Source organism: Manis pentadactyla, chromosome 3 (genome assembly GCF_030020395.1).
Source record: "Manis pentadactyla isolate mManPen7 chromosome 3, mManPen7.hap1, whole genome shotgun sequence".
Classification (NCBI taxonomy): Eukaryota; Metazoa; Chordata; class Mammalia; order Pholidota; family Manidae; genus Manis; species Manis pentadactyla.
This window is the reverse complement of record NC_080021.1, coordinates 216,601,143-216,626,598: the sequence shown is the minus strand read 5'-3', so window position 1 is coordinate 216,626,598 and position 25,456 is coordinate 216,601,143. Positions and strand designations below refer to the sequence as shown.

General features: G+C 54.8%; 2 protein-coding genes across 8 annotated transcripts in view; both read right to left on the bottom strand.

Annotated features, from left to right (window-relative positions):
• Positions 1–2,185, bottom strand: part of NUP214 (nucleoporin 214) — a 105,999-nt gene extending 103,814 nt beyond the window's left edge. For 3 of the 5 annotated variants that reach the window (XM_036913550.2, XM_036913553.2, XM_036913551.2), the window contains exon 1: positions 1,870–2,175. In XM_036913550.2, coding sequence (XP_036769445.2) covers positions 1,870–1,914 — 45 coding nt within the window. In that variant the 5' untranslated portion in view covers positions 1,915–2,175. Of the gene's footprint in view, positions 1–1,869 lie in introns of all 5 variants that reach the window. The other 2 variants (XM_057499140.1, XM_036913552.2) reach the window with 2 other exon arrangements.
• Positions 2,186–3,765: 1,580 nt separating this feature from the next.
• AIF1L (allograft inflammatory factor 1 like) lies at positions 3,766–24,192 on the bottom strand. Of its 3 annotated transcripts, none has more exons than XR_008996671.1 (6): positions 23,683–24,192; positions 13,001–13,067; positions 10,593–10,634; positions 9,517–9,599; positions 8,571–8,733; positions 3,766–5,988 (listed from the first exon to the last, which is right to left on the bottom strand). XR_008996671.1 is itself a non-coding variant. In XM_036913555.2 (6 exons), exons 1-6 carry the CDS (start codon positions 23,711–23,713, stop codon positions 5,901–5,903), a joined length of 453 nt encoding a protein of 150 aa, XP_036769450.2. In that variant the 5' UTR covers positions 23,714–23,839; the 3' UTR covers positions 3,766–5,900. The 3 variants fall into 3 exon arrangements, 2 of the variants coding, with proteins under 2 accessions (XP_036769450.2, XP_036769452.2); XM_036913555.2 differs by lacking the exon at positions 9,517–9,599 and adding an exon at positions 23,444–23,505 and having other exon boundaries at positions 23,683–23,839; XM_036913557.2 differs by lacking the exon at positions 9,517–9,599 and having other exon boundaries at positions 23,683–23,916.
• Between the last annotated feature and the right edge of the window lie 1,264 nt (positions 24,193–25,456).

The window sequence follows — 25,456 nt, the reverse complement described above, 5'->3', positions numbered from 1 at the left end:
CCCTCCAACAAGTGCATCATCACCTCTGCACAGCCTCTGAAGCCTGCTGTCTCCCACCTAGTACATTTTCATCTGCAATTTTCAGGCTTCTTAGTGCCTCAGGGCCTGGGGGCCTTTCTGATCTCCTGTCGATGCCTGACTCATCCAGTAGTCCACAAATGTACCTATATGCTTTCAAAGACAATTTTCAGTGTGTACACTTTCTGGTAAAAGAGTTCCAGAAGTGTACCAATTGCTGTGTTAAGCTGTACTACCTATGGTTTATTTTCTTCTTCAATTCCGAGCCTATCTTCAAGTCAAGGTTTTGGTGAAAAGAATGTGAATCCTCTTTTGCTAACATTCCAAGAGTGTAAGAGCCGAAGAGAGCCTTTCTCAGCCTTCATCTTTGTACATTTACAGTGTTTCGTACAGGTTCCCTAACATACCCCGCATACTAATTTCCTTGGATTTGACATTTAATATAAGTGCTAGAAGATTAAATACTTTTAGTTTCAACTGCATATGGTGACCAGAAATTTACACAGCTTTCCAGGTGAAACCATACCATGTTTCACACAGGAGTAGAATAAAATTTTCAGTCTTTTTGTAATTCTGGTCCTGATAATCCCAAATACCCTTACTTGGGTCATGGTCTTATGAATGTGGAGAGCCAGTGGGATGAAGAGGCACAGGAGAGCTCTCCTCAAAGGCAGACTATCATTTTCTAAGTCTGTGGTCTAAAACCTTTTTTTCCTTCTGCCCCAGCATATCTGAGGAATATGGTGTTGTAGGGAAAATGGAAGTTCCCATGGCCAGGATGCCCAGCTGACCCTAATCTACTTGCCCACCGCCCACGTCAATGATATAATATTAGCTTACGGCACAGGTGCATGCTTACACCTGTGATGACAATGAGCCACTGCTGTATGTGTTGCTTGGATAGTGGACTTGCTACATGTGGATGCAGATCCACAGATATGGACGGGATTCTAGATTCTAGCGCTGGACCTGCCACCGCGAGAATAAAGCCTGGTGTCAGACCTTTTACCCCCAACTCTCAGTTGTCATTTTTCGGTCTCACCAAACCCAGAGCTGAAACCCTCGGGGGCTACAGGTGTACTCTCATTGGGTGGACCCAGCCCCCGCACTGTCAGGTAGAATCACTACTACTGTAAATACGGTATGATTACAACCCCCTGAATGCATTTCAGTGATTCGTTGTTCAAATGTCTACAATCTTCCTGTAACTTACTCTCTCTCAGGTGTTCATAACTATCATATGGATCCACTTGCCCCTCTCTTTAGTTCCTGACTTAAGACTGATTTCTAGTACCAAAACAGTCCTCTCATTCCGGTTAACCAAACGTTTTGTGGATACGTGATGACCCTAACTCTGCATTAGGCAAGCCTGGACCACCTTACAGAGTAGTACACGGAGAGCAAAGAAGGGAGGGTCTTTAAAAGATAAAAGTAAAACATAATACCTGGACTTCAGCCATCTTGTCAAATGTGACTTTGGTTAAGTTTTTTTTCCGAGCCTATTTGCTCCTCTATATTAACAACTATTCGATAGGGCTGCTGTTACGAGTACCAGGGTAAACGCTCAGAAAACAGTAGTTACTAGCACTACTCCGACCACCACGGGAAAGTAGCTAGGGTAACGGAACGGGCGCGCACAAGACCAAGATGGGACGAGAACACTGCATCCGGCGGAGCTGCTGTGCCGGCAGCCACAGCGGAGTGCTCCAGGGCACGCTGGCGAGAACTGAACGCGGCAGGCAGCTCGGGCGGGAGGCGGGGCAGCCGCATCCGCGCTTCGCCGTTCGGCGGGGCGCCAAGGCAACGCCGGCTAAGCTGAGGAAAGGAGGGAGGCCCCGGCCAGTCTCTGACCTTCATCTCCCGCTCGGGGATCACGGTATCCATCTCGTCTCCCATCGCGCCGCCCAGTTGGTCGAAGGACCCGCCGCTGGTGGCCGTGGCCTGGCCCACTCAGTCCAGGCCGTTCGGAGGCCAACTTCCTTTCCTCCCCGCTAGCGGCGCGCGGCCGATCCTGCATTTCCGGCGCTTTACGGTGACGTCACGAGCCTCCGTGGGCAGCACGGTCGTGGGACGTTGAACGACCCTCCGAAGCCGCGCGCCCTCCTGGCCACCGCCTCCCATTGGCCGGCTGGACTAGTAAGGGGCAGCGCCCAGCATACGCGCCTGCGTACTGGACCCTCCCCGGTGCCGCCCTGCTATTGCAACTGACCCCCGCTAGCTTTGTGTTGGTTTCATTCATTGGGCGGCTCACGTTGAGCGCTTAACGCTCCGGGTCCCGATGAGACCCCGCAGTAACCCTTAGATGTAAGTGGTTTTTAGCAGTTCCAAAGTCAGAGAACTTGGAATTTAGGAACTTGACAAACATTTCCAGGGGACAGGTCTTGAGAGGCTCTGGCGGGATGTGTGAGGAGGAAACGAGATTCAGAAAGTGGACGGGTAGAGCCTCGCCAAGGGAGACCCCGACGTATCTAAGCACAAGGCTGAAAGGGGAGGCAAAAGGGACCAAAGATCAGCTTTGTCTACTCCTTTCAAGGCTGTCATTTCCAGAGCAAGAGCCTGGAAACTGCGCGAAACACTTCAGATGTGTTACTTAATCTCCAAGCCAGCCTAGACACCTAGGGATTATTACTGCCATTTAACTGATGAAGTAACTGGAAGCACAGAGTTCAGAAAATTCCCCGATTCCCCTCAGTCAGAAATCGGTGAAGGCAAGATTAGAATTATTTAGATATGCTGATTGACTACACAATGCTATGTAAGAGATTTTTCTAGTGGAATTACAAATGCTCTAGGACAGAGATTCTTAACAGAGCCCATGGGTCAGTTTGGGGGTGAGAGTGAGGATATTCTGCCAGTTATATTTGGTTTTCAGCAAATTACTTTTCTGCTCTAGAATTTATAAAGCAAGGATGACATAATAGACCTGTCTCCCGGGGCTGTTGTGAGGAGTAAATGAAGTTCAGCAGTTAACAGAGCCTGACACACAGGACACATTCATTCAATCTGTTACTATATTAGCTAACTCTTCTGAATTTGCTAAGCCCAGAAACCATTCCCAAAAGATAAAAAATAAAAACTGTGGTAAGTTTTATTTCCAGTCTGTAGAGATGCTGTCACCACACACACACACATGCACGCACGCACGCACTGGTACACACATACTTCATCCACTCAAACTTGCCTGACAAAGTCCTTCCTTTTGAGTTACAGGGACAAAGCCATACTTGGCATCCATAAGTTGCTGGTCATATTAGCTAGATTTGGTCTTTCAGAAAGACGACAGCTGAAGTTCTAAGAAACTGAGCCCTTAGCCAAAGAAGTATGAGTCTTGGAGGCAATAACCACAATCTGAAATTCACACAGAGCCCCTTTCCAGGAACTACTCTGGAGCCCCTCTCTCTCCAGGAGCTGAGCTCCAAGTTAATGGTGAAGAAACTGGTGGGGTTTCCCAGGACCTTCCCCGTCCTGAGGAGACTCTTGCCTGTCCAGAAGCTGGAGACACACACCCTTGCTCTCCTCCGGTAAGGCTTCCTGCAGTCTCGCAAACGGCAGAACCCACCGAAGTGGGCCTGGTTGTTCTCCCCTTTCTAGGAAGGAACAGGCACGCTGACTGTGATGGGCAATCAAGGAAGGCATCACTTTGCTCAAAGGTCTCAGCCTGTCCCAGAGAGAAGCAGCAGTGGGAAGGAATAGGGACAGGTGATTGTACATCTCATGATTTCAGAGGTTAAAATAAACAAAACAAGGCAGGAGAGGGGGTGGGGTGAGATTTTACTTTTACAGGGAGAAATGTTTTGCTGGGATTTAGACTTCAACTGGCTCTGTGCATTTGAAGCAGCTCCTTAGGTTGAAGATCAGCAAGTCATGGCTGAATAATCTTGTTCCTGAACCGGTTGGGACAAGCAGATTGACCCAACCTGGCCATTTCCCCATCCCCTATCTGCTCCACACCGTCAAACTGCTGTACGAACAGCTCCTTGGGCCCTTGATTATGGGTCAGCTAATGGACTGCAGGGAGACCACACTGGCTCCAACCTCCAACAGCACCCAGACCTTCCCACTTAAGGTTTGGTGAAGGCGTCTCCAAGCTCTTCCTCAGGCTTGGGCCCAGTTAGACCTCCCAGGATTGCAGTGCAGCTGCCCCATAGGCCCTTTTCCTAACATTCATCTCACTGTCATTTTCTGGGTCTGACTTCTCCACTAGTCTCTGAATTCCATGAGTCTGTCCATTTCACTCCTGGTGGTTAATAAATATGAAATAATGGATGGGTGCATCGGAATCCTGAGTGGGCAGGGTAAGGGACTCCAGAACACAGGAGGGGTCAAGGCTGGGGTCCCTGCTCAGCCAAGATGGGGCTGAATATGACACTTTCCTGTGCAAGTTCTAAGACATGCCTTGGCCATGAAGGTCTAGAGAAGGCAGAACTGCAGAGGCAGGCCTGGCCCTCACCCAAATCCTGAGGCTGCCCTGGAGGCACAGGGGAGGGTGAGTCTGGCCCCAGGGCCTTCCCCAAGTGTTGACCTCGGAGATCGCCCCCTCCCTGCCCCTTCCCTTGATTTCATCACTGACTGAAGTAGCCCAAACCGGAGATGAGGCATTGACAGGGCATCTAAACCCCTGGGCTCCAGTCCAGACTTTTCCATCTCTAGGTTAACCCCACCTTTGGACAAGGCACTTAATCCCTGTAGGTCAACAGTTTCCTCACGTGTGAAATGAGAGGACTGGCCCAGCTAACCTACAGAGTGGATCAGGGCTCTAAAACCCCGTGAGTCCATAGTACAGGACACTGGTGACCCTAATCTAATTCCCAAGCTCAAGGTTTTGGGCGATTGGAAATGGACAGATGAGAGAGAGAGACAGTGGACACAGCACATGTCAGGACAAAGTTGGAAGAACTTAAAGCTTATAATAGATGGTCAATAAATATCTGCTGAATAACTCAATGAATGAATGAATGAATGGCCGACACAAGGTGGCAGGCAAAGTGCAGTTGGGTTTTGAGCAGATTGGGATCAGAAGGGCAAACTCCTGATTTCCAGCTCTTGGCTTGACAGTGGTGCTGACTCTTTTTGTCATGAGCAGTTTGTTCCTTTCTCCGATCCTCTTGCCCTTGGCATCCTCCCAAAAAGGCAGCATGAGATGAGCTGACCACCACAGCCCCAAGGCCTCTGGCCTCCACTGTCTCCAAAGCCTTTTGCTGCCCCAGCCAAGGGACAGGGGGCTGCACCTGCCCACTGAGCTGCCTGTAAAGCCGTAGCTGGGATGGCAAGGCCACAGGATTACTTCTGGAACATTCTTGAAGCACTCAAATTGCCAAGCCTCTCTCCTCTCCATCACTTCACTGAGGATGAGAAGTGTGGACTGAAGGGGGATTAGCTGGGGATGTGGGACACTGGGCAGCCACATCCTGGGCAGCCCAGGAGCACGGGACCACAGAGCTCTCCAAGAAAACCCTAAGAAGGCCCTGCAGACGTGTGCCTACTCCAGGGCCTTCTGCAGATGGGCTGAGATCCTCACCAGAGCCAGGCCATTGAGCTTGCACTTAGCTCCGAGACCTGCTGGCAGGATGATGGTGCCAGCTCCAAGGGTGGGGATCACAGGCTTCCCCCTTCCCCGTCCCTGCCCCTTTGGGTTTTTGGTTTGATGTCAGCCCTTCTGCACAGGGAGGGGGGAAGGAGGGAAGCGGGAGGGAGGGTAACCCAGGCTCAGGATCCCTAACCCAGAGCCCCTTTAAGGCAGATAATTTGTGCTTTACACAGAGATCACTGATTCTGCTGATGAAAAGCCCACAAACAAATGCAAAACAACCAAGCAAAACAAAGATAGATCACAGTGAGTCGACAAGGGAAGGGAGGGCAGGGGCGGGTCCAGGCAGGGGTCCTCAGGGCAGGCTGGCAATGTCTCTCTCTGGAGGGGGGCCAGCTGGCTTGGGGCTGCTCCCGTTGGCTTTTCCTTCAAACATCATGACTCTGGTTTGGAGATGAAGTGAAAAAAAAAAAAAGACAGCATTAGGGTTCCTTTCCTCATCCAGGGAAAGATCACCCCAGCCCTCATACCTGCAGGGTCCTCACCAAAACACCCTTGCATCCATTCTCCATATGAATCTGGGAAGCCCAGGATCACAGCTAAGTGGAAGGGGCCACTAGTCCCAATTTGCAGAAGAGAAAACAGGCGCAAATTGGCAACGTGACTCCTCAGAGCCACACAGGCCGACCAAGGCAGGACGAGACTCCAGATCTCTGGCGTCTAGGCCAGGTGCCTTTCCTGACCACACTGCCTGAAGGCGATGGAGCCACACGGGGCCATGGCTCTGCTCAAAACCCCTTCAGACCTTCAGAAACCTCCCATGCTCTGAGAGTAAAGTCTGAAGGAGTAGAGGATAGGGGTTCGGGGTGTACCCTCTTAAGGGAAACAGCCTGAATTTGAATACCAGCCCTACTAATTCCCTGCAGGTGACTCAAGCAAGACCCTCGGCCTTTTGTTGTAGTGTATCCTTCTAGAAGTAGTCTCCATCTGGAAGTGAGGACACAGAAAGTGTGTTTACACCCACAGCTGTTCCAAGCATCCCTGCTCTGCTCCATCTGTAGCCAATCCTCTAGCCTTACATCCCATCCAAAAGGTGACAGTCCACAAATGGCTTATCCCGGAGCTCCCAATCTGTACATCCGGCTCCTTCTGCAACCTCCGCTCTTGGATGTCTAAGTGTACTTCCAGCGTAACACGTCGAAAGCTGAGCTCTTCATTCCTGCCTTCCCCATGTGCTTCCCTCAAATCAAAGAGCAGCATCACCCAGATACTCTGCTCCAAAGAGACCAGAACCATCGGATTCTTCATCTTCCTCTACACCCCACAGATGGGCATTTTAGCAAGCCTTCCAGCTCCACCTCCAAAATGACTCCCAATTCCTCCAGCTCCTGCTCTCCACCTCCTCTGATGCCTCTCCAAGCACTGGGGCCTCATCTCTTGCCTGCAGATGCCTCCCGCATGACACTCTCACCCCTGCCACAGCCAAAGGGAGCCTTTTATAAGTCAGCCCCTGACTAAGTACTCCACTTGGTGCAAAATGCTATGTCTGAGGTGGCCTACAAGGCCCCATGTCACCTGGTCCCTGCCCATCTCTGCGGACTCATCCTTTACTCAGTGCACTCACTAATGGCTCAAACACACTGACCACTGTACTGTTCCTTGAGCAAGCATGGCTCTGCCTCAGGGCCTTTACACATGCTGTTCCCTCTGCCTGGAATGATTTTCCCCAGATCTTCATATGGCTCATCTCTTCATGTCTCCCTCACTCAGGACTCTGGGCAAATGTTGCCTTTCAAGGAGATCCTTCCTGTGCATTATCCCCTCCCTCTCTGTTCCTCCTGTCACTTTATTTTTCTTTGCGCTATACCACTGCATTCCGGTGATTTGATTTTTGGGGGTTTTCTGTCTGTTTCCTGCCATTAGAATGGAAGCTCCATGGGGCAAGCAATTCACATATCCCCGGCTCTTAGAATAATTCCTGGTGCATAGTTGGTGCTCAATAAATATTTGCTGAATTAATAAATGATGAATCTAAGGAGTCATCATGTAGACCAGTGGCTGACATATAGAGATGTCTCTAAATCTTAGGTGTCATTTTAATAGCATCCTGACACTCACTGGGACCACCTGGCCTCTCAGGTACGGTGCAATGATTTTCCCCAGATCTTGATGATCCTCCCACCACGCCTCCTATCCTGTCCCACCCGACACTGACAGCTCTGACCAGCCCGAACTGTGGGCTCATGAGCAGGTTACTCAGCTTTCCCCTTTGTAAAATGAGACAGGTATATTTTACATATGTGCTTTTTAAGAAAAAACTTAATCTTATTCCATAAAAGCCAAGTGAGTGTCATTTTCAACCTGGACAAATACTATGAGATTCTTCCAGAATTTCTCTGTAGCTCGTCAGTGGGAAAGTACCTATAAAATGTAATTTTGGCCACAATATACTGGTTGTCTGCATCAGCCAGGCACTGGGCTAGACTCTTCATATGCGTTATCTCATTCAGAACACTCCACACAAGATACTGGATATCATCTTTCTCCTACAGATAAAGACACTAGGGCTCAGGAACCAAAGGTCATTTGTCCAGGGTCATTTCAGTAGCAAGTAATGACGTCAAGATTTGAACTTTACCTCCCTTGAGGGCAGTCTTTCCCTCTCTATTATGCTCACAACAACCCTGTGGGGTGGTAGAGTGACTCTCCAAACGAGGAAACCGAGGCTCAGAAAGTTTCGGCAGTAGATGTATCACCGTCCTCACCACCACCATCAGAGCTGCCCCTTCCTGAGCGCGCATCCTACCAGCTACTCTGCGACAGGCTAATTCTGTCTACAGAGTACATATTCAAGCGACCATTTAACAGATGAGGAAGTCAGGTTCAAAGCAATTAAGAACCTTGCCCAGCAGGCGACAAAATGAGGTCCTCCTCACTGGGGAATGACTGAGGTGCCCGAGCCAGGGGCCTCCCGCACGCAATGACCTCGCCTTCTGAGACCCCGGGAGGGGTGCTAGGTACTCACAGCTTGAGGACAGCTGACCGTTTCCCTAGCATCACGTTCACAAAGTCTCGGTAGGAGATGGTGTCGCTGACCCCACCTGTCACCTCCGAGATCATCTTCTTCATCTCCAGGTGTGTTTTGGGGACCCCAAGCTTCTCCATCATCCTCTTTAAAGACATGAGGTCTGCCGGAGGAAGAGCAGATCCGATAAGTGGACCTGGACTGCGGGGGCTGGGTGGGGAAGGTGGTAAAGCCTCCCTCTCGCACCCACACCCAGAAGGAGCCCAGAAGGATGAGCCTTTCGGGAAACTGCAGCCAATGGCCTTTCTCCTGTAGGGAGAATGAGCCCATCACGCCTTCCCTGCTCTCTTTGGAGGCAGTGTGGACCAGTGGTTAGGGACACGGGCCTCTAGAATCAGACTTGGGATGGAATCCGCCTCTGCCATTCCCAGTTGTGGGACCTGGGGCAAACCACTTAACCTCTCTGAACCCCTGCTCCCATCAGAGGTAAAATGGATTGATGGGATCACTGGGAGGGATGAAGTACAAGCAGCACCTGGCACAAAGCAGGTGCTCAGTGATCTTGGCGGCTCCCCAGGGTTCAGGTGAGCCACGTGCCCGCTGTTGCGGCTGCCCTGGAAGTCACTGCCTAGCCAGGTGGGTCAGGGAGGCAGCTCTCTCCACTTGCCACTCCCACCCTGCAGCTTTAGGGCTCCTCCTTGCTGGAAGGGACAGGGTGCCGAAATATCTGGCAGAGCAGGAAAACCAACAAAGGAGCAAAATTCAAGAAAAACAAGGGAGGAACCAAAAAGCCTCCGCACCAAGAGGAGTGGCTGCCTCTGACCTCCAAGATTGGAGGCAATTTCCTCCAGATTGTCCCACAAACAATGGGGCAGCAAAGGATGGCGGCAGAGGGGCGAGGCAGGGGGCCCGATCTTAGGGTCAGGGGAGTGGTGCGCCAGCTCACCCAAGTGGTGAGGTGGGCAGGACTGGTGCCAGACCCTAGGTGCCAGGATGTCCAGGGCGTTTCAAAGAAAACTGGGCAGTGCTCTGCAGGAAGAAGTAAAAGGTCCCCCACATACTGCTGGCCAGACTCTGCATCTGTAAGACCTTTCTGGAAGTAGTTTGGAAAGATGCTACAAAAGCTTTGGACCCAGAACTTCTAATTCCTGAGATTTACTCTAAAGAAATAATCAGGGATGTGGACAAAGATTCATGTACAAAGATGCTCTTCAGCATCTTTGATAATTCCCAATTTCTTTTCCTAAAAAAAGGGTGGTGGGGGTGGAAAGTATTCAAAAGGGAGAAGAGGAAGTGAAGACAGAGGAGTGGAAATGCTGACAGTGGCCACACTGAACATTTGGGGTGAAAGGGGGGAGGATACCCATATGGAAACCAAGGGCTGGGGTCTGGGCCTGCGCCTGCCAGTTAGTGACCACATGCCCCAAGCAAGTGATTCACCTGTCGGAGCCCCAGTTTCTCATCTGTACAACAGGGATAAGTAAACCCATCTCAACCATGCCATAGCATTGTAGTGAAGGCCAAGACATGATTTTGAACATGAAGGCCATGGGACAGGCATTTGTCATCCCAGCACCTGGCTGGCAGGACACAATATGGGTGTGTTGGAGAAAGAATCAAGGCACACGAGAGCACCTTGTCAGGTGACAAGCAGGACAGCATACAAATGGATAGATAGGCCCGGGGACAAAGGAAACACCAGCCCCCTGGGCCAGGGCATCAATGGCTTGAGCGTCTCCAGCTACAGGCAGAGGCGGCACCCTCCGTCCCGAGTCCTGTGGCACTCAGGGGGGTGAGGCTGGCGGAGGGATGAATGGGAAGAGGAGTTGGTCAGTGGATCAGGGCCCAAGGCAAAGGGGTCGTGGCCGGCTTGGCCGGGCCTGCGCACCACGGAAGCTCCGGCGTGTGTTCCTCCCCGCGGCTCCCAGCCACACCCTGGTGGGCCTCCCTCCCTGGATCCTCACGCCCTCCACCCACAGAACACCCTCCTCCCCCAGGCCACTCAAGGAAGGCCTCACTCACCAATCTCGCCCTCGTTGTTCAGGTCAAACTCCATGTACTTCTCTGGAAATCACAGAGCGGAAGTGGCATTAGCTTGGAAGCAGGGCTGCCCCCCTGCAGGGCCTCGGTGACTTCCTTTTGTGTGACTGGCTAGGTGCACCGGGAGCCCACCCCGTCCTCCTCACCCCCACGCCATTTTCTCTGGAGAAAGAGTTCAACCTGCCCGCACCCCTCCCCACCGTCTCCCATGGGTGCCATGGAGAAAGGTGCCCAGGGGGCCACTGTGACCCTCTGCAGACGAAGACAGCTGCTTCCTCCCGCGTCCCCAGCAGTGCAGGCTGGCTGCATCCGAACTGGCTGCAAAGCGACTAGAATAGATTTCTGGCCCTGGAGATGCCGATTCCGTGGGTTTGGGAAGGATGGAGCCGGGGCAGGACTGGCGTGTTTTCAGAGCGTCTCAGTGATTCTCAGGGCAGCCAGGTGTGGGAATCGCAGGTTTAAGGAGTCTCTGTGGTTCTGAACCTTTTGGGGTGTTGTGGGCACCAGTGAGAATCTGCTGCTCTGTTGGAAGAAAGGCCCACGGACCTGCCCCTGACCACAAGGTGTAGTGCCCAGGGGTCCACAGGCCGCCCCCCAAACTTCACCAATAGACTTGGAGCTAAAGCTCCCTGATCAGGGGGTCCACAGAGCCTCCAACAGTAAGGGAGCAATAAGCTTACTGTCCTCCCACAGGGGCTACGCGTGCGAGCAGGCCGTGTGGCCTTGGGCAGGAAGAACCCGCTCCTGCCACAGAGCAGCGCCCTCTGCTACGCAAGGAGCAGCCACCGCCTCTCAGGCCGCCTCTCCCCCAGCCCCCGCCCCCACTCCGCTCCTGCTCCTGCTCAGGGCTGGCAGCCCCTCTGCCTGGAATGTTCTCCCAGGTATTCTCAGGGCCCCTCCTCATGCCTTCAGAGGCCCCCCGCCTTTCTAGCGGCACCACCACCCCCGCAAAGCACCGACTGTGCCCCCGACTGCTTTGTGCTGCTGTGAGTTCTCGTTGCTGTCCGCGCCCTGCGCCCCTGCTAGAACACAGGCTGCTTTGGGCAGCGGCCAGCTTGTGTATCCCCCGGCCCGGAAGGGTAAGTGCTCCCTGGGAGGTCAAATGAGTGAATGATCTGAAGACTTCCAAGGTAACGTCTTGGGGTCCAAGTCCACCCAACAGACCCAATCCTACATTCCAGTGAAGACAGGGGGAGTGGATGTTAGACTCCCGAGACCTCTGTCCCTCCTCCCAGAGCCACTGCTGACAAGTGACCCATAGGCATCCAGAGAGAAGGGAATGGACGGCCCCTCCTCATTCTCCCACGGGCAGCTCAGGTGGGGTGGGCGTGGGACTGGGGTGGGTGTCTTTGTTTTAGTTCTGTTCTGTTCTTTTCTTTTTTTTTAATGTAAAAAGCACTGCTGCCTAATGGTTAAGAACAGGGGCTTTGGAGTGAGACCAATACATGTTCAAGCCCCAGCTCTGTCACAGGGGAGCTGTGTGACCCCAGGTAAATGACCCCACCTCCCTGAGCCTGAGTTTCTTCATCGCTAAAGATCGTACCCTCTCCCTCCTGACTGGATTGGGCTGATTAGGATGCTCACAGCACAGCTTTTGAAGTGCTCCCCACAAAGTCCTGCTCAGCAGATGTGTGACGGTGGGTGTCCTGCTGCAGGCAGCTGAGCTGCGGGCAGCGTCAGGAGCACTTGGCAGGTCTTGGCCTTGGAGCAGGGATGCTGAGGATCTGTGCCGCGGTCCCGCAGCGTGCCCAGGGCCCCCTGTGCCCCGAGGGCATCTCCCGGGCAGGAAGGGTGGGCTGTCCTGCCCCTTATGTGCATGGCTCCTCTCCTTTCCAGCCCCTGGCTGGGAACCAAGCGCCAGAGCCCAGAACAGAGAGACCTTTATGCCGCCCCCTCCCCGTGCGGCCTCCGGCTCTGTTTTCTTTTCATCCTGTGCTGCTGGGATTCAATGGGCAGAAACTCTGCCCCCTGCCCCACTGTGGCGACACAAATGTCCATTCTCCACAGGGGCTCCCGAGATGCTCCACCAGGAAGGGGGAGAAGCAAGAGCCGCTACAAAGAGCAGATTGTGTGCTGGGGCCCCGGGAGTGAGCAGGACCTGGGCGGCAGCGGCCAGGAGCCAACCTGAAGCCCGCTGGGCAAGGGGGGAGAGGGGCAGGACAGGCTGGGGCCTGCAGGTAAGGGGGGAGAGGGCCTGGAGTGGTGCAGAGGCAGCGGGAGGACCCATGTCCCCTGGCTGGGCACCTTGTCCCACAGTCTGCCAGGAAAAGGGTGTTCTGGATGAAAGAAGGGTGCAGCCTGGCCCTGCGGGGGGTGCGGGCAGAGGGCCAGGCAGCTCTCCTGGGAGGTCGGGGGTGGGGGAGACAGTGGTGGTGGCAGCCACGGCTTACCTTTGAAGGCTGCAAGCTTTTCGGGCAGGTTCTCTTCATCACTGTACTTCTGGTCACAGAGAAACTCCTGCAGAGATGACAGGCCAGTGCTGAGTTAAGGGGTCAGCAGGCAGAACTTACCAGCAGGGAGGCCCGTTGCTTCGGTGCTGCCCTCTCCCACCAGGTGGCCGGGCCTAGCCAGGCATGGCCGCCATCCTCCCACCAACCCTCAGAGGGAGAGCTGAAGAGTCCACTCTGTGGGAAAGAAGCATGCGCAGCAGCTGGCGGGCGGAGGGCCCGGAGGGTCTGCACTACGAGACGAAACACCTTCAGTCAGCCTCTGAATTACCAGTGCAGGGGCCTGGGCCTCCCTCCAGGGCTCCCTGGCTCTGGGACCCATGAAGCCACGATCCCCAAAGACAAGCCACCTGGTGCAGCACTAACTTCTTAGGTGTGTGACCCTAGCATGTCAATTCCTCTCCAGATCCCTATTGCTTTATCTGCCAAATGGGTATAATTATCAGAGCTACTTCTTGAGTTTGTACGAGAATCCAAGGAGAGTGTGTGAATGACTCGTGGCATAGAGCAAGTACTCAATAAACAGCAGCTATTGTATTTTTATTCAATAATATTGCATAAAAGTCTCTGCTTTAGCCAGAAAATGACCATACACTGCCCGGGAGGTCACTTACCCTCTCACCTGTGTCTCCCCTGTAAAACAGGGCTCACCTTACCCTCAGATGCTTGGAGAGACTCAAGTCCTTTCAGAACCGGGCAGGGGTGGTGGAGAGGCAGGGAGGTGTGGGAACTAAAACAGCCTCCAGAATGAAGCCCTTACCCACATGATCTCTTCAGATCTCCCAGTGGGCCCAAGAGGTCTGCTGTTATTTCTCCCATTTTACAGATGAGGGAATGCACAACCAGAGCTTCAGCTCAGCTCCATCCCACAGCCTGCATCCTTAACCCTGACACTTAAAGACGGGCAGATAGCAGGCATTCCTCTGGCTTTAAAACGAAAAGCTGCGAAAAGCTGCCGATTAGTAAGCACCTGCTATGCTGGGCACAGTGCCAGGTTATCTTACTTGCCTTGTTGCTGATCTTCAAGCAGCCCCAGAACCTGTACTCAAATGGTAAAGAGTCCCCATCCTAGCCTTGGACTCTGAAAAACCTCTCTCTTCTGGACCTAGCTCTCATTGCTGAGCCGATCAGACACGGGCATTGCTTTCTATTCTTTCATTCAAGCAACAGTTTCTGAAGGAACAGTGTATACTGCTCTGTTCTAGGCATCAAGGAAGCAGGTGGGGCTGAGGTGAATAAAACAAGGTCCTTATCCTAAGATTATACGAAGGCCACGATTAAAATGATGTTAAATGTTATCTGTGTCAACCACTCAATCTGTTTCTAAATTCCTGTTATTTCCCATTAAGTGATGACCAACTCCATGCCTCCCCATATCCTCAGCCAGGAAACTCACTACCTTGCCAGTCTGTCACGTAAACCCCCAAGAGGCTTAAAGTGGCCTAGGAGAATGACAAGATCCTGGATGACAATAAAACACTCTGGGTTTGGATCTCAACCCCCTCCCTGCTAGCTGTGAAGTGGGCACAGGCGTAACCCACTGCGAACACTTAGCGCCAGGCTCAAACACCAGCTCTCAATAAGCAAGGGGTATGGTTACAGTGTGAGGCAGAATATGATTCCTGCAGGGGTCAAGTTCCTCCTTGCTAACTCGGCACCCTTTGACAGAGAAGAAACCCTCCTGCCCACGTGGCTGCCCTCGCTGGGCGGGAGGGATTTGCACTGATTGCCCCCTGGCTTTTGGTTGGTTTGGAACCTGGGTCTATTAGACTCCAGGACCTGTGCCTCCAGCAGCCTGGCAAGGAAGAGCCCCAGGACTTGCGGGGTCCAGCTGGCTTGGCTACAGCCTCACTTGGGGCTGCCTCCACTTAGCTGCAGCTAGACCCTTCTCCTGAGCCTGGGATGCTCCCCGTTCCTGGCCGGCTCTGTCCAGGACCTCCCCCTCCCTCTTGGCTCCGCCTCACAGTTCTTCTCCACTGCCGCCCCTGACCCGTTCTCTGACCAAAAGTAGGACAATGAACTGTTGTCTGTGACCCCGAACAAACCAGGCACCTCCTGGGATCACAGTTCCCATATCTGTCCAGCAGAGGCACACATAGCTCAGTGGTTCCCAGGCTTTGGGATAAAGCTGAAAGAAACATTTCCCAAAAAAATTGAAGATGGGGGAGGTGCTAATACAGGGCTGCCAAGTTTAAATTTTGTCAAGACTATAAACAATTACCATCGACTGCTGTCATGAGTTCAGAAAAGGACATTTTGTAAGAGTAGAAAGTTCATCACCGCAGAATTTAAACATGGACTCCATTTAGCCTACATTCAGCTGACCAGGTTGTCCCCGTGCCCCTTTCACTTTGCCACTTTAGGAACTGGGAAACCTTCGTGGGGAGGCAGGAGGGCACAGGCAGGGCACCCACGTTCTGGTCGACCAGAAATCCTGCACCAGCCTGGAGCCCGTCTGTAATAGGTACCAACCACCTCTAGGGATCCAGGCAGGCTTGGTTCACGGGGCAGGACACAGTCCCTGGTCTTGGAGACAAATCACACACAGACAAATCCAGAACAATCAAGCAGCGACTGGGAGCAAGGACCAGAGCTCGAGGGGACCCAGAGGGCAGCTCTCAGCACACAGGGCCCCTCGGGGGGGGTCCAGAATGATTGTCTTTTCCCCGATGACGCCAGTTTTTGCTTTGCACTTACCTCCATTGAACAAACTATTTTTTTGTGTCCCCCAGAGCCTCCCCACTAGAGCAGGCACCTCAGCCACTCTGACCTCCTTTCTATGCTGCCCCACGCCAGGCTCGTGGTACCTTGGGACCTTTGCTCTAGCTGTGCCCCCTGCCTGGAGCGCTCAGCCCCACATACCTGCATGGCCTTTCTCCCTCCCCACCTTCAAGCCATTGCTCAACTGTCACTTCTCAGTGAGGCCACCCTGCCACTGCAGTCCCCCGCCTCCACTTCCCATCCACCTTATCTTCCTGGGCACCTCCTTCTACCTCACAGGATGAATCACCTCCTAACACAATTTACACTGCAACTGCTTATTAAGGGCGTTGCCATTGCCTGGCTCCCCCTGCTAGGCTGTAGGTTCCACATAGCAGGGGATCAATAAATATCTGTAGGATGAGTGAGTGAATTGAGACTCGGAGAAGATAAATAACTTGATCAAAGCGGCACAGATAGCGAGTGGCTGAGCTGGAGGCTGCCTGGGTTCCCTCCCTCCTTGTGCAGAGGTAGTGAAACTGACCCAAGGAAGCGGGCACTGGAAGTATGCTGAGAGGAGGCAGGTCCTTGGTGACAGGATCTAGGAGGACGTTTTTACTGTCACATGCCCCAGGGATGCCTAGTACCCAGCAGTGTCCCATGTATAGTAGGCGCCCAATAGACGTCTGTCGAATGAGTGGAGAAGCCTGCTGTTTAGCCCAGAATAGCCTCTCCACTCTCCCCCCTCAGGTGGTAAGACGGCTCTGCAAGAGTGAGTATATGTGATGGATACTGGAGGGGACTTAGAGGCTGGAACCGCATTTTTCCCTAGAGCCCAAAATGACAAATGCTTGAGCCCCAGAGTGACCAGGGGTGAGAGAAGCAGCTGACCCATTTGTGCGTGGGCAGGCAGCCCTTGCTGACCCTGGGCTTAGGACAGCTGCGTGGACCATGCCCGTGGCAGGAGGCCGGGGACAGGCCAGCAGGCAGGCCCAGGCGCAGGCGTTCCTCTGGCTGCACTGCCCATTCCCACCCCACCTGCAAGCTTCGGGTTCCTGGTTCCTGCTCGTGCACAGCCCAGTTTCCTCCCTCCAGGCGCCTCCCCCCATACTCTTGCCCAGTTCAGGGCACAGCCATGCCCAGTGGGCAGGTCCCTATCTGTCTAGACTCCAGGACCCCCAGCTGCCCTGACTCTGGGTCCCCAGGTGGAGGAAACAGAGACAGAAGCCACCCCGGATGTTTGGAAGAAAAGCAAAAGAAGAAACAAGAAGAGTCAGCTGGGGGTGGAAGGCCTGGCTTTGAACACGCCAGAGCCGCCTGAGACCCACTTCATTTGTCTGCGCCTTGGTTTCCTCATCCGTAGGAAGGATAAAAATTTCTCAGGCTTGTTCTGAGAAATACAGTAGGTAAGTAAATAGGTGTAAAGTGTTTGACACAGTGCCTGGCACTTAGAAAATGCTACATAAATGTTAGCTATTTATTATTCTCTTCTAACATTCAGATCTGAACAGTGCATTTATAACCCGCAGAGCTCATCACCCAGACCATCATCAATTAAACAGACTAGGAAGCAAACCCCCTCCCACAGCTTCTGCTGGTTATGATTTCTCCTTCCCCTTTCTGGATATCCCCAGTTGACAGATGGGACAACTGAGGCAGGGAGGTTGCTTAGCTCAAGATCACAACATTTTAACAAATGCCAAGGTCTACCTCCCTTCACCAGCTCAGCTCCCTTCCTACCCCAAACAAAGAGAAGGTGGCCAAGCCAAAACCGGGCAAAGAAGTCAATACTGGTAGTTACCTTTCCTCTTGGGCAGCTGCAGAAGGAGGTTATTCTGGAGGCCAGGGAACCACTCTATGGCCCATTAGGGGTGTGTTAGGTGTGTGCATGGGGTACTCTACCCCATCCCCTTCTCCCACTCCTGCCCACTGTCCTAAAAGACAAGATTTTATTTTCCCAGCTGCAGAAACTGCTATCAGGCCTCCAGGTGTGAGGGGTACAGAGGGCCCCTGGGCCCTGAGAGGGGCTACTGATATGCAGAGGGGCAAGTCTGGAGGCCTTGGTGGGCTGGTAAGCCCCTGGCAGAGAGCCAGGAAGTGCAAGCAGGCAGGGGCCTGGAGGGGAACACGGGAAGCCATGGGCCAAACAGAGTGTCCACAGCAAGGCCAGGAAGGTGGCGGGGCTGCTGAGACACCCAGCCCGTTACAGAACCCAGAGGGCGCTCCTCAGAGCATCCAGCCTGTCCTCTTTGCAACAGCTGAGGAAACTGAGCCCCAGAAGGAAAAGGTCTTGCCTTTCAGTATTCAGAAACCCCACACGAATGCCCTGACTGTGGGGTGTGTGCGGTAGAGGGGTGGGGGAGAGAGGCTGAGTCAGTTGCCTGGATTCAAATCCTGGCTCCAGCACTTCCTACTCTGTGGTCCTAGGCAACTTGCTTTAGCGCTCTGGGCCTCAGTTTCCTCAGGCGTAAAATGGGATCGTAAGAGACCTCCTCCCTGGGCTGGGGTAAGGATTAAATGAGCTAACTAACTGCAGAGAAAAAGGCTGGTTCCTAATACACTCACTAAGTGTTAGCAATTATTTTTATGTGTTTGGATTACCCAAATGCAAGCCATATCGAGAGACAAGTGTGAGCAAGGTTAGGGCAGAGAAGAGACCCACCTACAGTTCTCTTTGTCCCACATGGTGCCGCAAAGTTGGTGAGCCTTGACCCTCTCACCACCCTCGTCAAGGGCAAGCTCTGCTTTGTCCTTAGACACCAGGCTCACCTGGCAGTGACGCGCCATCCACACCGGACCCAGTGCTCCCATCTCGGCCCCAGGGGATAGTACCCACAGCCACACCTGCTCACTGCTGCCTTTCTTGGCCACCTACAACCTCTGATGCACATCAGGATCTCCCTGCACCCTGGGATCCCCACCCAAGGCTCATGCCCCGGAGGCCATACTTCCCAAACCAGCAGAGGTTGGCCTGGGCCTCCGGACCGCTGCCACCTGCCTGCTGCTGCCCCCCCAGCCTAGCTCTCTTCTTGGGCTGGTACCTCTAGCACCTGCTCCCGGATGCTTGCTCCCGGCCCTCCAGGCTCGTCTTTATGTATTAGCTGCAGCAGAATTTTGGGACGGGCAGATACCACCATCTTGGAGGCCATCCAATGGGCTGGTGGCTGAAGCCCTGGGTGAAAATCCTAAGGACAGGCGGCACCATACCAGACTGTGATGCTTTGGACACTGTCCACAAGCTCTTAAAGGGCCAGGGCCAGGCCACAAATTCTCAGCCTGGTGCCTGGCGCGTAGCAGGAGCCTGTAACGTGTACCCACAAGGACAGCAGGCTCACATTCCCCACGGCAGCTCCAGGGCCTCGTCCGGACACTGCGTCCTCGCCAATAGATGTGGCAGCTGCAGAAAAACACACGACTGACTACACAGATGAGGCAGACCCTGCAGAAATTCCATCTCCTGTTTCCTGTGACACGGCCATACCGAGGTCGAGACCGGCTGGACCTGTGGGGACACTGAATCCTTGGAGGCTCACGTGGCTGCTTATCACCATCTCCCTTATAATATATTAAGGAAGAGCAAGAGAGACGGGTGGCTGGTGATGCTAGCAGGGCACATTCACCAGGGCCAGGATAGGGCAGCAATGCCAGTACACAGGAAAAGAGACACACCTGCATAGTGCCTGGGTCAGGTCTCAGGGGTCCCCCTGCTGGGGGAGGGGCCAGGGACATATAACCCTTGAGCAGAGATGCCTAGCCTGCCCTGCCAGCTCTTCCTAGCACAGATGGTATGTAGGTTATGAAATAGCCATTAGATACCTAAATGGTACAGGGGATGCTAAGTGCCCTTCATTTGACCCAGGAGGGCTGCGAGGGTGAGACAGCAGCCAGAGATCCTTATCCACTGAAGTAAGAGAGGGCTGTGTCACAGCTAGGCCATGGCCACCTGGTGGACAGGGGCCAGGGCGGGCCACAGGTGGTGTCTGGAGTCAGAATCCCAGCTCTACCACTTCCTGGCTGGGTGACCTTGGGCAGGTGACTTCACCTGGCTTGTGACTTCACCTGGCTGAGCCTCTGTTTCTTCATCTCTAAAGCAGGAGACCTAGGAATCCTTGTAAACATCCAGATTCACGTTGGCATCTATCTAATTAAGCGCTTCATTCAGGAGTCAGCAAGATGCTGCATGTCAAGCACTGGGCACCGAGCAGAGGCGCCATTCATGTTATTTTGTTAAAGATCCTGGCCTCCAGCAGGCTTAGGCTGCAGCCATCACTGTCCCTGGGGCTCCTCCTGCTCAGTCCCAAGGGTAAGGGCACTCTGAGGGGCACCCACCCAACCCCACCACTTCTCTCTGTCCCTGTGGGAAGCAGGAGAGAATTTGTCCCATTGCCATATAAGGCCAGGCCTGGCTGGCCTGGGGTCACCTGTCATGCCATCAGGGCGCAGAGAATGTCAGCTATGTTGGGGGAGTAGGAGGCGCGCGCCAGTCCTGCCCGCTCCAGTAGTGCAGAGAACGCAAGTGCGCGCACACAGGGCATGGAGGTGGGGGCAGGCACCCACAGAGGAGACCCAGTCAAGTTCAGAGACTGAGAGTACAGACTAGCTTCAAGTTATGGCTGTTTAAAGCGCAGCAATTTACTCCACCCGATTCTCATTTGATTAGATCCTCACTGGATTAGAGTGAGCATGTAGTGAGATAATGCCCGAAGCTCACCTGGCACACTGCCCGACACATGCCAAGGGCTCAGACTGTGATAGCAAAAACCACAGTGAAACCAAACACGTGGGTTTCCATACAGTCCCAACAGGACCTCGAGGTCCACCCCTGTCTTCTTCTGTTTTCACTCCTGAAGCCCTTATAATAACAATAGCTAAGACTGGGCTCCTTTGCTGTCCTCTGTAGGGAAACGGGAGGAGAAAGGCCCCAGCGGACCTGGGGTGCTGGCCCAGAGAAGGCCCCAGAGCGGCCAGCCAGGCTGGGCTCTGCCCCAAACGGCACCCACAGTGGTAAACAAACACATGCAGTGAGCAAGGCATGAAACCCGGTCCTCTGGGCCTTCCTGCTTCCAAAGGGTCACTGGGTGGCTGCTCAGCTCAGCCCAAAAAAAAGCCCCGCTCCAGCGGGGCTGCACCCCTAACAAAGGCAGTCTGGGCTGCCAACATGTTCCCCTCTAAAATCTTCCCACCCCGGGGGGCTTCCCCTGTGGCTACAGCATTGGGCAGAATGAGCTCAGACCCCCAAACACAGCGACTGTCTCAGTCCGCAAAGGGCTCCCATCTGCTCATCCCCCCAATTGTTGGGGGGACTCGGAGCAGAGCGGGGATCGCTGCTCCCATCTCAGGCAGGGGAAGACCGAGGTTCTGCCTGACAAAGGGGTCTGGCCCGGGCTGAGCAGGCAGCATGGGCCTGGCCTATCTCAGATCTTGCCCCTGGGTTTCCACTCCCTGAAGCTTTAAGCCCCAAACAAACCGATGATAGCGATCAAAACAGCAGCCAGCTCGCCTACCTGCTTTACCTAGATGATCACGCTGAAAATAGATTATCATGCTGAAAAATCACAACCACCAGACTATCATTATCTCAAGTGGCTTGGCAAAGGTCACAGAGCCTGAGTACTCTGCCCCCGTCCCCCCATTCATGACTGAACTGTGGTGGGCCACCTTGACCTACTGCGTGGGAAGCAGCTCACGCTTCTGGTTTGATGCTGGAGCTGAAGCCTTCCTCCAGGGAACCTGAGCCCCAGACCTGAGTCCAGCAGCAGCCCGGGCTCACATGGTGGGATTCAGAATAGCATCCAGGCAGGGGAAGGACACTAGACTGCAAGCTCTGCCACTGGCTTCTGTGTGGCCTTGGCCAGCTGCTTGCCCTCTCTGGGCTCTGGAGTCTCCTAAGGTAGTTCAACACAGCCCCTTTTTGCTCACCTTCCCCAGGCCCAGTGCTGTCCACATCAGCCCGAGACCTGCAGCTCCCCCTTTTCTGAGCTAAAGCCAGTCCGCCTCCCCAAACAACCCTGTAGCCTCCTCCTGGGTTGCCCCCCAAAGGGCAGGTTTGGCACGGAAAGTCCTATACACTCTTAGCTCCTGTGGTTTGTCCAACTACACTCCCCTCTCCCTATCTCCAGCTGTCTCTGGCTCAGGGTCCTGGTGGCTGTGGGTGGATTCAGCCAGCTTGGAACTCGCCCGGACCAGTGGCCCAGGGAGCTGTATGAGGTCAGGGTTCCAGGCTCCTGTCCAAAGGGCAAGAGCAGACAAGGCCAAGGCTGAGCTAGCTGCAGAGTGACCTGGGAGGGAGCCCGGCAGCTGGACCCCCAACAGCTCCCGCCAGTTGTCCACACTCCCTTTCAGCAGTGCTCAAATTGGCACCAAGAGGCAAGGTAAGGGTGGCACTGAGGCGTCTGGAGTTTGTCTAGAAGGACCCTGGGGTCCTCAGAGCTCTCCATGGATGGCCAGTGGAATAAAATCAGAGAGGCTGTGTAGTTTTAGGCAGAGGGCATCAAGACTGCAAGCCCCTGGCAAGAGAAAATACTGCAACTGTGCCACAGCCCCAGGACCCACTTCCACACAGGCTCCACCAGGATCCTGGCTCACTCTCTTCCCACTTTTGGACTCTGAGCTGAGCTCAGACCCTGGGTGCCCAGTGGCCAGAGGGAGCCAGCAGGGGGAATGCCCAGTCTGGTATCAGTGGGCAAACCTCTGCAACCAGTCAGGAAGGAACTTGAGGGACGCCCTCCTCAAGGAATAATTCTAGATCCATCCAGAGATCTTCCCTTGTACCCATGCCAGACGGAGCGCACGCCAGGCCTTGCCACAGTGAGCCCTCCCAGTGACTCTGGGCTCTGTGATGAGAGGTCCTGGCTGAAGACCGCAGAGCTGGTACATGATGGAGACCCTAAAGCCACAGACTGTGCTGCCTTTGAGTTTGGCCAATCCAGGCCCTAACACCCTTCCTTATCTTCTAGAATTTACCTGGTCGTTAAGCAAACGTTTACGGAGCTTCTACTCTGTGCCTGAAAAGGGCCAGAAAGGATTTCTTCATAGAAATTCACCAGGATTGTATATCAAGGGCACTACAGTTTAAAGAAAAAGAAATCCACCAGGACCTGCAAGAAAAGCGTCAAGTCTCTAGAGGCATCTTTCCTAAAAGTTGGAGTGAAAAAGAGTCATGTGGGTGGGATGGGGACGGGCAGGAGGCCAGCGTTTTCTCTGGTGGAGGGAACACCCTCCCGGAGGCTGGAGCTGGGAGCCCCGGGTTCCATCAGCAGCCTGGCCCGGGCTTGCTGTGCCATCCCAGGGCAGCCCCTCGCCTCTCAGGCCCCCTTCCCTCCCTCGGCCCCGAGACTCCAGGAGTCCGTGCCGGCGCCAGATCCCTGCGCTGGTCCCAGGCAGCCCGGGCCGGCGGCGCTCGGGCGGTACCTCGCCAAGAGTTACAACTTGCAACCCGAGACGCCCGAGCGGGTGGAGGAGGACCTACCTGGAGTCGGAGGCACAGGGGCCGGGCGGCGGGAGGAAACGGGGGAAAGCCGGGGCTGGAGGAGGAAGGGGGTCCATTCTGCCGCAGGCATAGCCTCGCAGACGGAGGTGGGCCCCGGGGCGCTGGGAGATTGGGGGACGGGCGGCGCGCGGTTCCGGCGACTCTCGAGCGGCCCTGCGCGGCGGGGCCGGAGAGCGAGGGCGGCCGCGCGCGCTTACCCTGTTGATCTCGGCCAGCCTCCTCTCCTGCCGGGCTTTGAGCAGGCCGAACGCCTTCCCTCCTGGAGGAGACAAAGAGGCGGCCGGGGAGGCGGGGGGCTCCCCAGGCCGCGCGCCGCGGGCCCCGCCGTCCGCCCCGTGCGCGCAGGTGGCGGGCGGGGTTCACGGCGCCGCGGGGAGCGGGACCGCAGCCGGGGCGGGCAGGGTGCTGGGCGGCGGGGGGCTGCGCCGGCACCTACCTTGGAACCTGTTGCTGAGCGCGACCGACATCGTGAACACGAGGCTCCCGCCGGCTCCGGGCTGCGCGGCCGCGGCGACGGACGAAGAGCGCCAGGCGCCTGGTCCGAGCTCCGGCGGCGGGTGGCGAGGGACGAGGGCGGAGGGCTGCGCGGCGGCCGGACACACCCTCCTGCCCGCCCGCCCCGCCCGCCTCCCCTCCCGCTGCCGGCCGCGGGCATCAAGGCGGCTATTATGCGGGCCGCCGGCCGGCCCCTCTGCTGGAGGACGCGGAGAATGCGCCGGGCGCCTAGCCCTGCGCCCCGCGGGCCCTCGACCAGCCCCTGCGGCGCTCCGAGCCGCGGTTCCCCGGAAGGCAGGCCGGGACGTCCTTAGTACGCACTTGGGGGCGGTTGCAAGGGTGACACGCGGCCCCAGCGGCAGGCAGCAAGCGCCCCCGGAGCCGAGGCTGCTGCGTGCCCGTTGGAGCGCTTCTAGAGGGAAAAGGCTTTCCCCACCTTGATTTCGAACTCTTGAAAGAAAAATAAAAACCGTTTTTGTTGCCAAAATGCATAACGACAAAGTGCCACTAGGACATCAGGGACGCTTTAAATCAATTAGAACGAATTGGTATTTTGTGAGTCACACCTACTTCTTGAGCACTCACTGTGCACCAGGCACTTGTACAGGATATATATATGACATCAAGTTCTCAAAACTCTTATCAAATTGGACTTATTCCCATTTAACAGAAAAGTAATGTCGGGAAGCTGAAGCCCGGAGTCCACTGGGACGATACACCCAGGCTCCTGAGGAGCCGGGCCCAGCGTGCGCTTGTTACAGGGCGATCGGGAAGTCTCTGGTCCAAATCAGGACGAGATCTGGGAGGCCTCCTTCCCCAGACTTTCTCCATCTTGGCCCCTAGGATTGGGACCCTGCCACCAGCTCACCCTTTTTCTGTGGTTGCCCCAGGAAGAGTAGAGGCCAGGCTGTCCCAGGGGAGGGGGAAGGGCAGAACGGGGCACCCCACGGTGGGTTTTAATGCCAGGACAGCAGTTCAGGGAGCAGCCTCGACCTCCCAGCATGGTAAGGACCTACTTTTCCTAGATCCCTCTCTTGTGTCCATTCACCCCTACGGTTTGGAACTGGCCAAGCTGTGTGATCTTGAGCAAAGCACTTGACCTATCTGAGCCTATCTCCTGACCTGCAGAATGGAGGAAACAAGCACTTCTCACCACGTAGAGGCTGTTGTAACTTTTATTACTTTCAGGGCAGTTTAAGCAGATAATAAAAGCTTGGAGGGGAGAAGGGCTTAGGAGTTTCAACCCTTGGTTGATGGGAAATGTTCCATCTGGCAGCCAGAGACAGGAGCTGACTTAGAAGGGGCCCTCATTGCACACCTCCCGGGGCAGGCTCAGGAGGCCTGTGCCCTGGCCAGTTGGGCTGGTTGATCCTAGTCAGCCGTTCTGCGGGGCAGGCCCACCCCACCTCCCACTGCTCAGCTGCTGGGTTGCATCCCCAACCAGATGTTCAACAGCTGCCACATTCCACCCTGCCGCAGCCCCACCTCTGGGGCCAGAGAGTGGCTCCGCACACTTCAGGCATGACTGGACTGCATGAGTCCCAAGATGTCAAGCCTGAGACACATCACCGTGGAATGGAGAGGAGGCCTATTCTCCACCCATCGGGGATGCTGAGACTGGGCTTTGCCGAGCCCCACAGCTTGAGCTCGACGAGTTTTAACGCCAAGAGCAGCATGAGAATGGTTTGTGTCCCTGACAGCAGGGAAGGTGGGTG

Excerpts from the sequence above, each read along its gene's own strand:
- AIF1L (XM_036913557.2), bottom strand. The coding sequence starts at position 23,901 with ATGCCCGCGGCCGGCAGCGGGAGGGGAGGCGGGCGGGGCGGGCGGGCA. Across the intron at positions 10,635-13,000 it reads AAAGCTTGCAGCCTTCAAAG|AGAAGTACATGGAGTTTGAC; the intron begins GTAAGCCGTGGC and ends TGTGATTTCCAG. Across the intron at positions 8,734-10,592 it reads GAACAACGAGGGCGAGATTG|ACCTCATGTCTTTAAAGAGG; the intron begins GTGAGTGAGGCC and ends TTCCTCCGGCAG.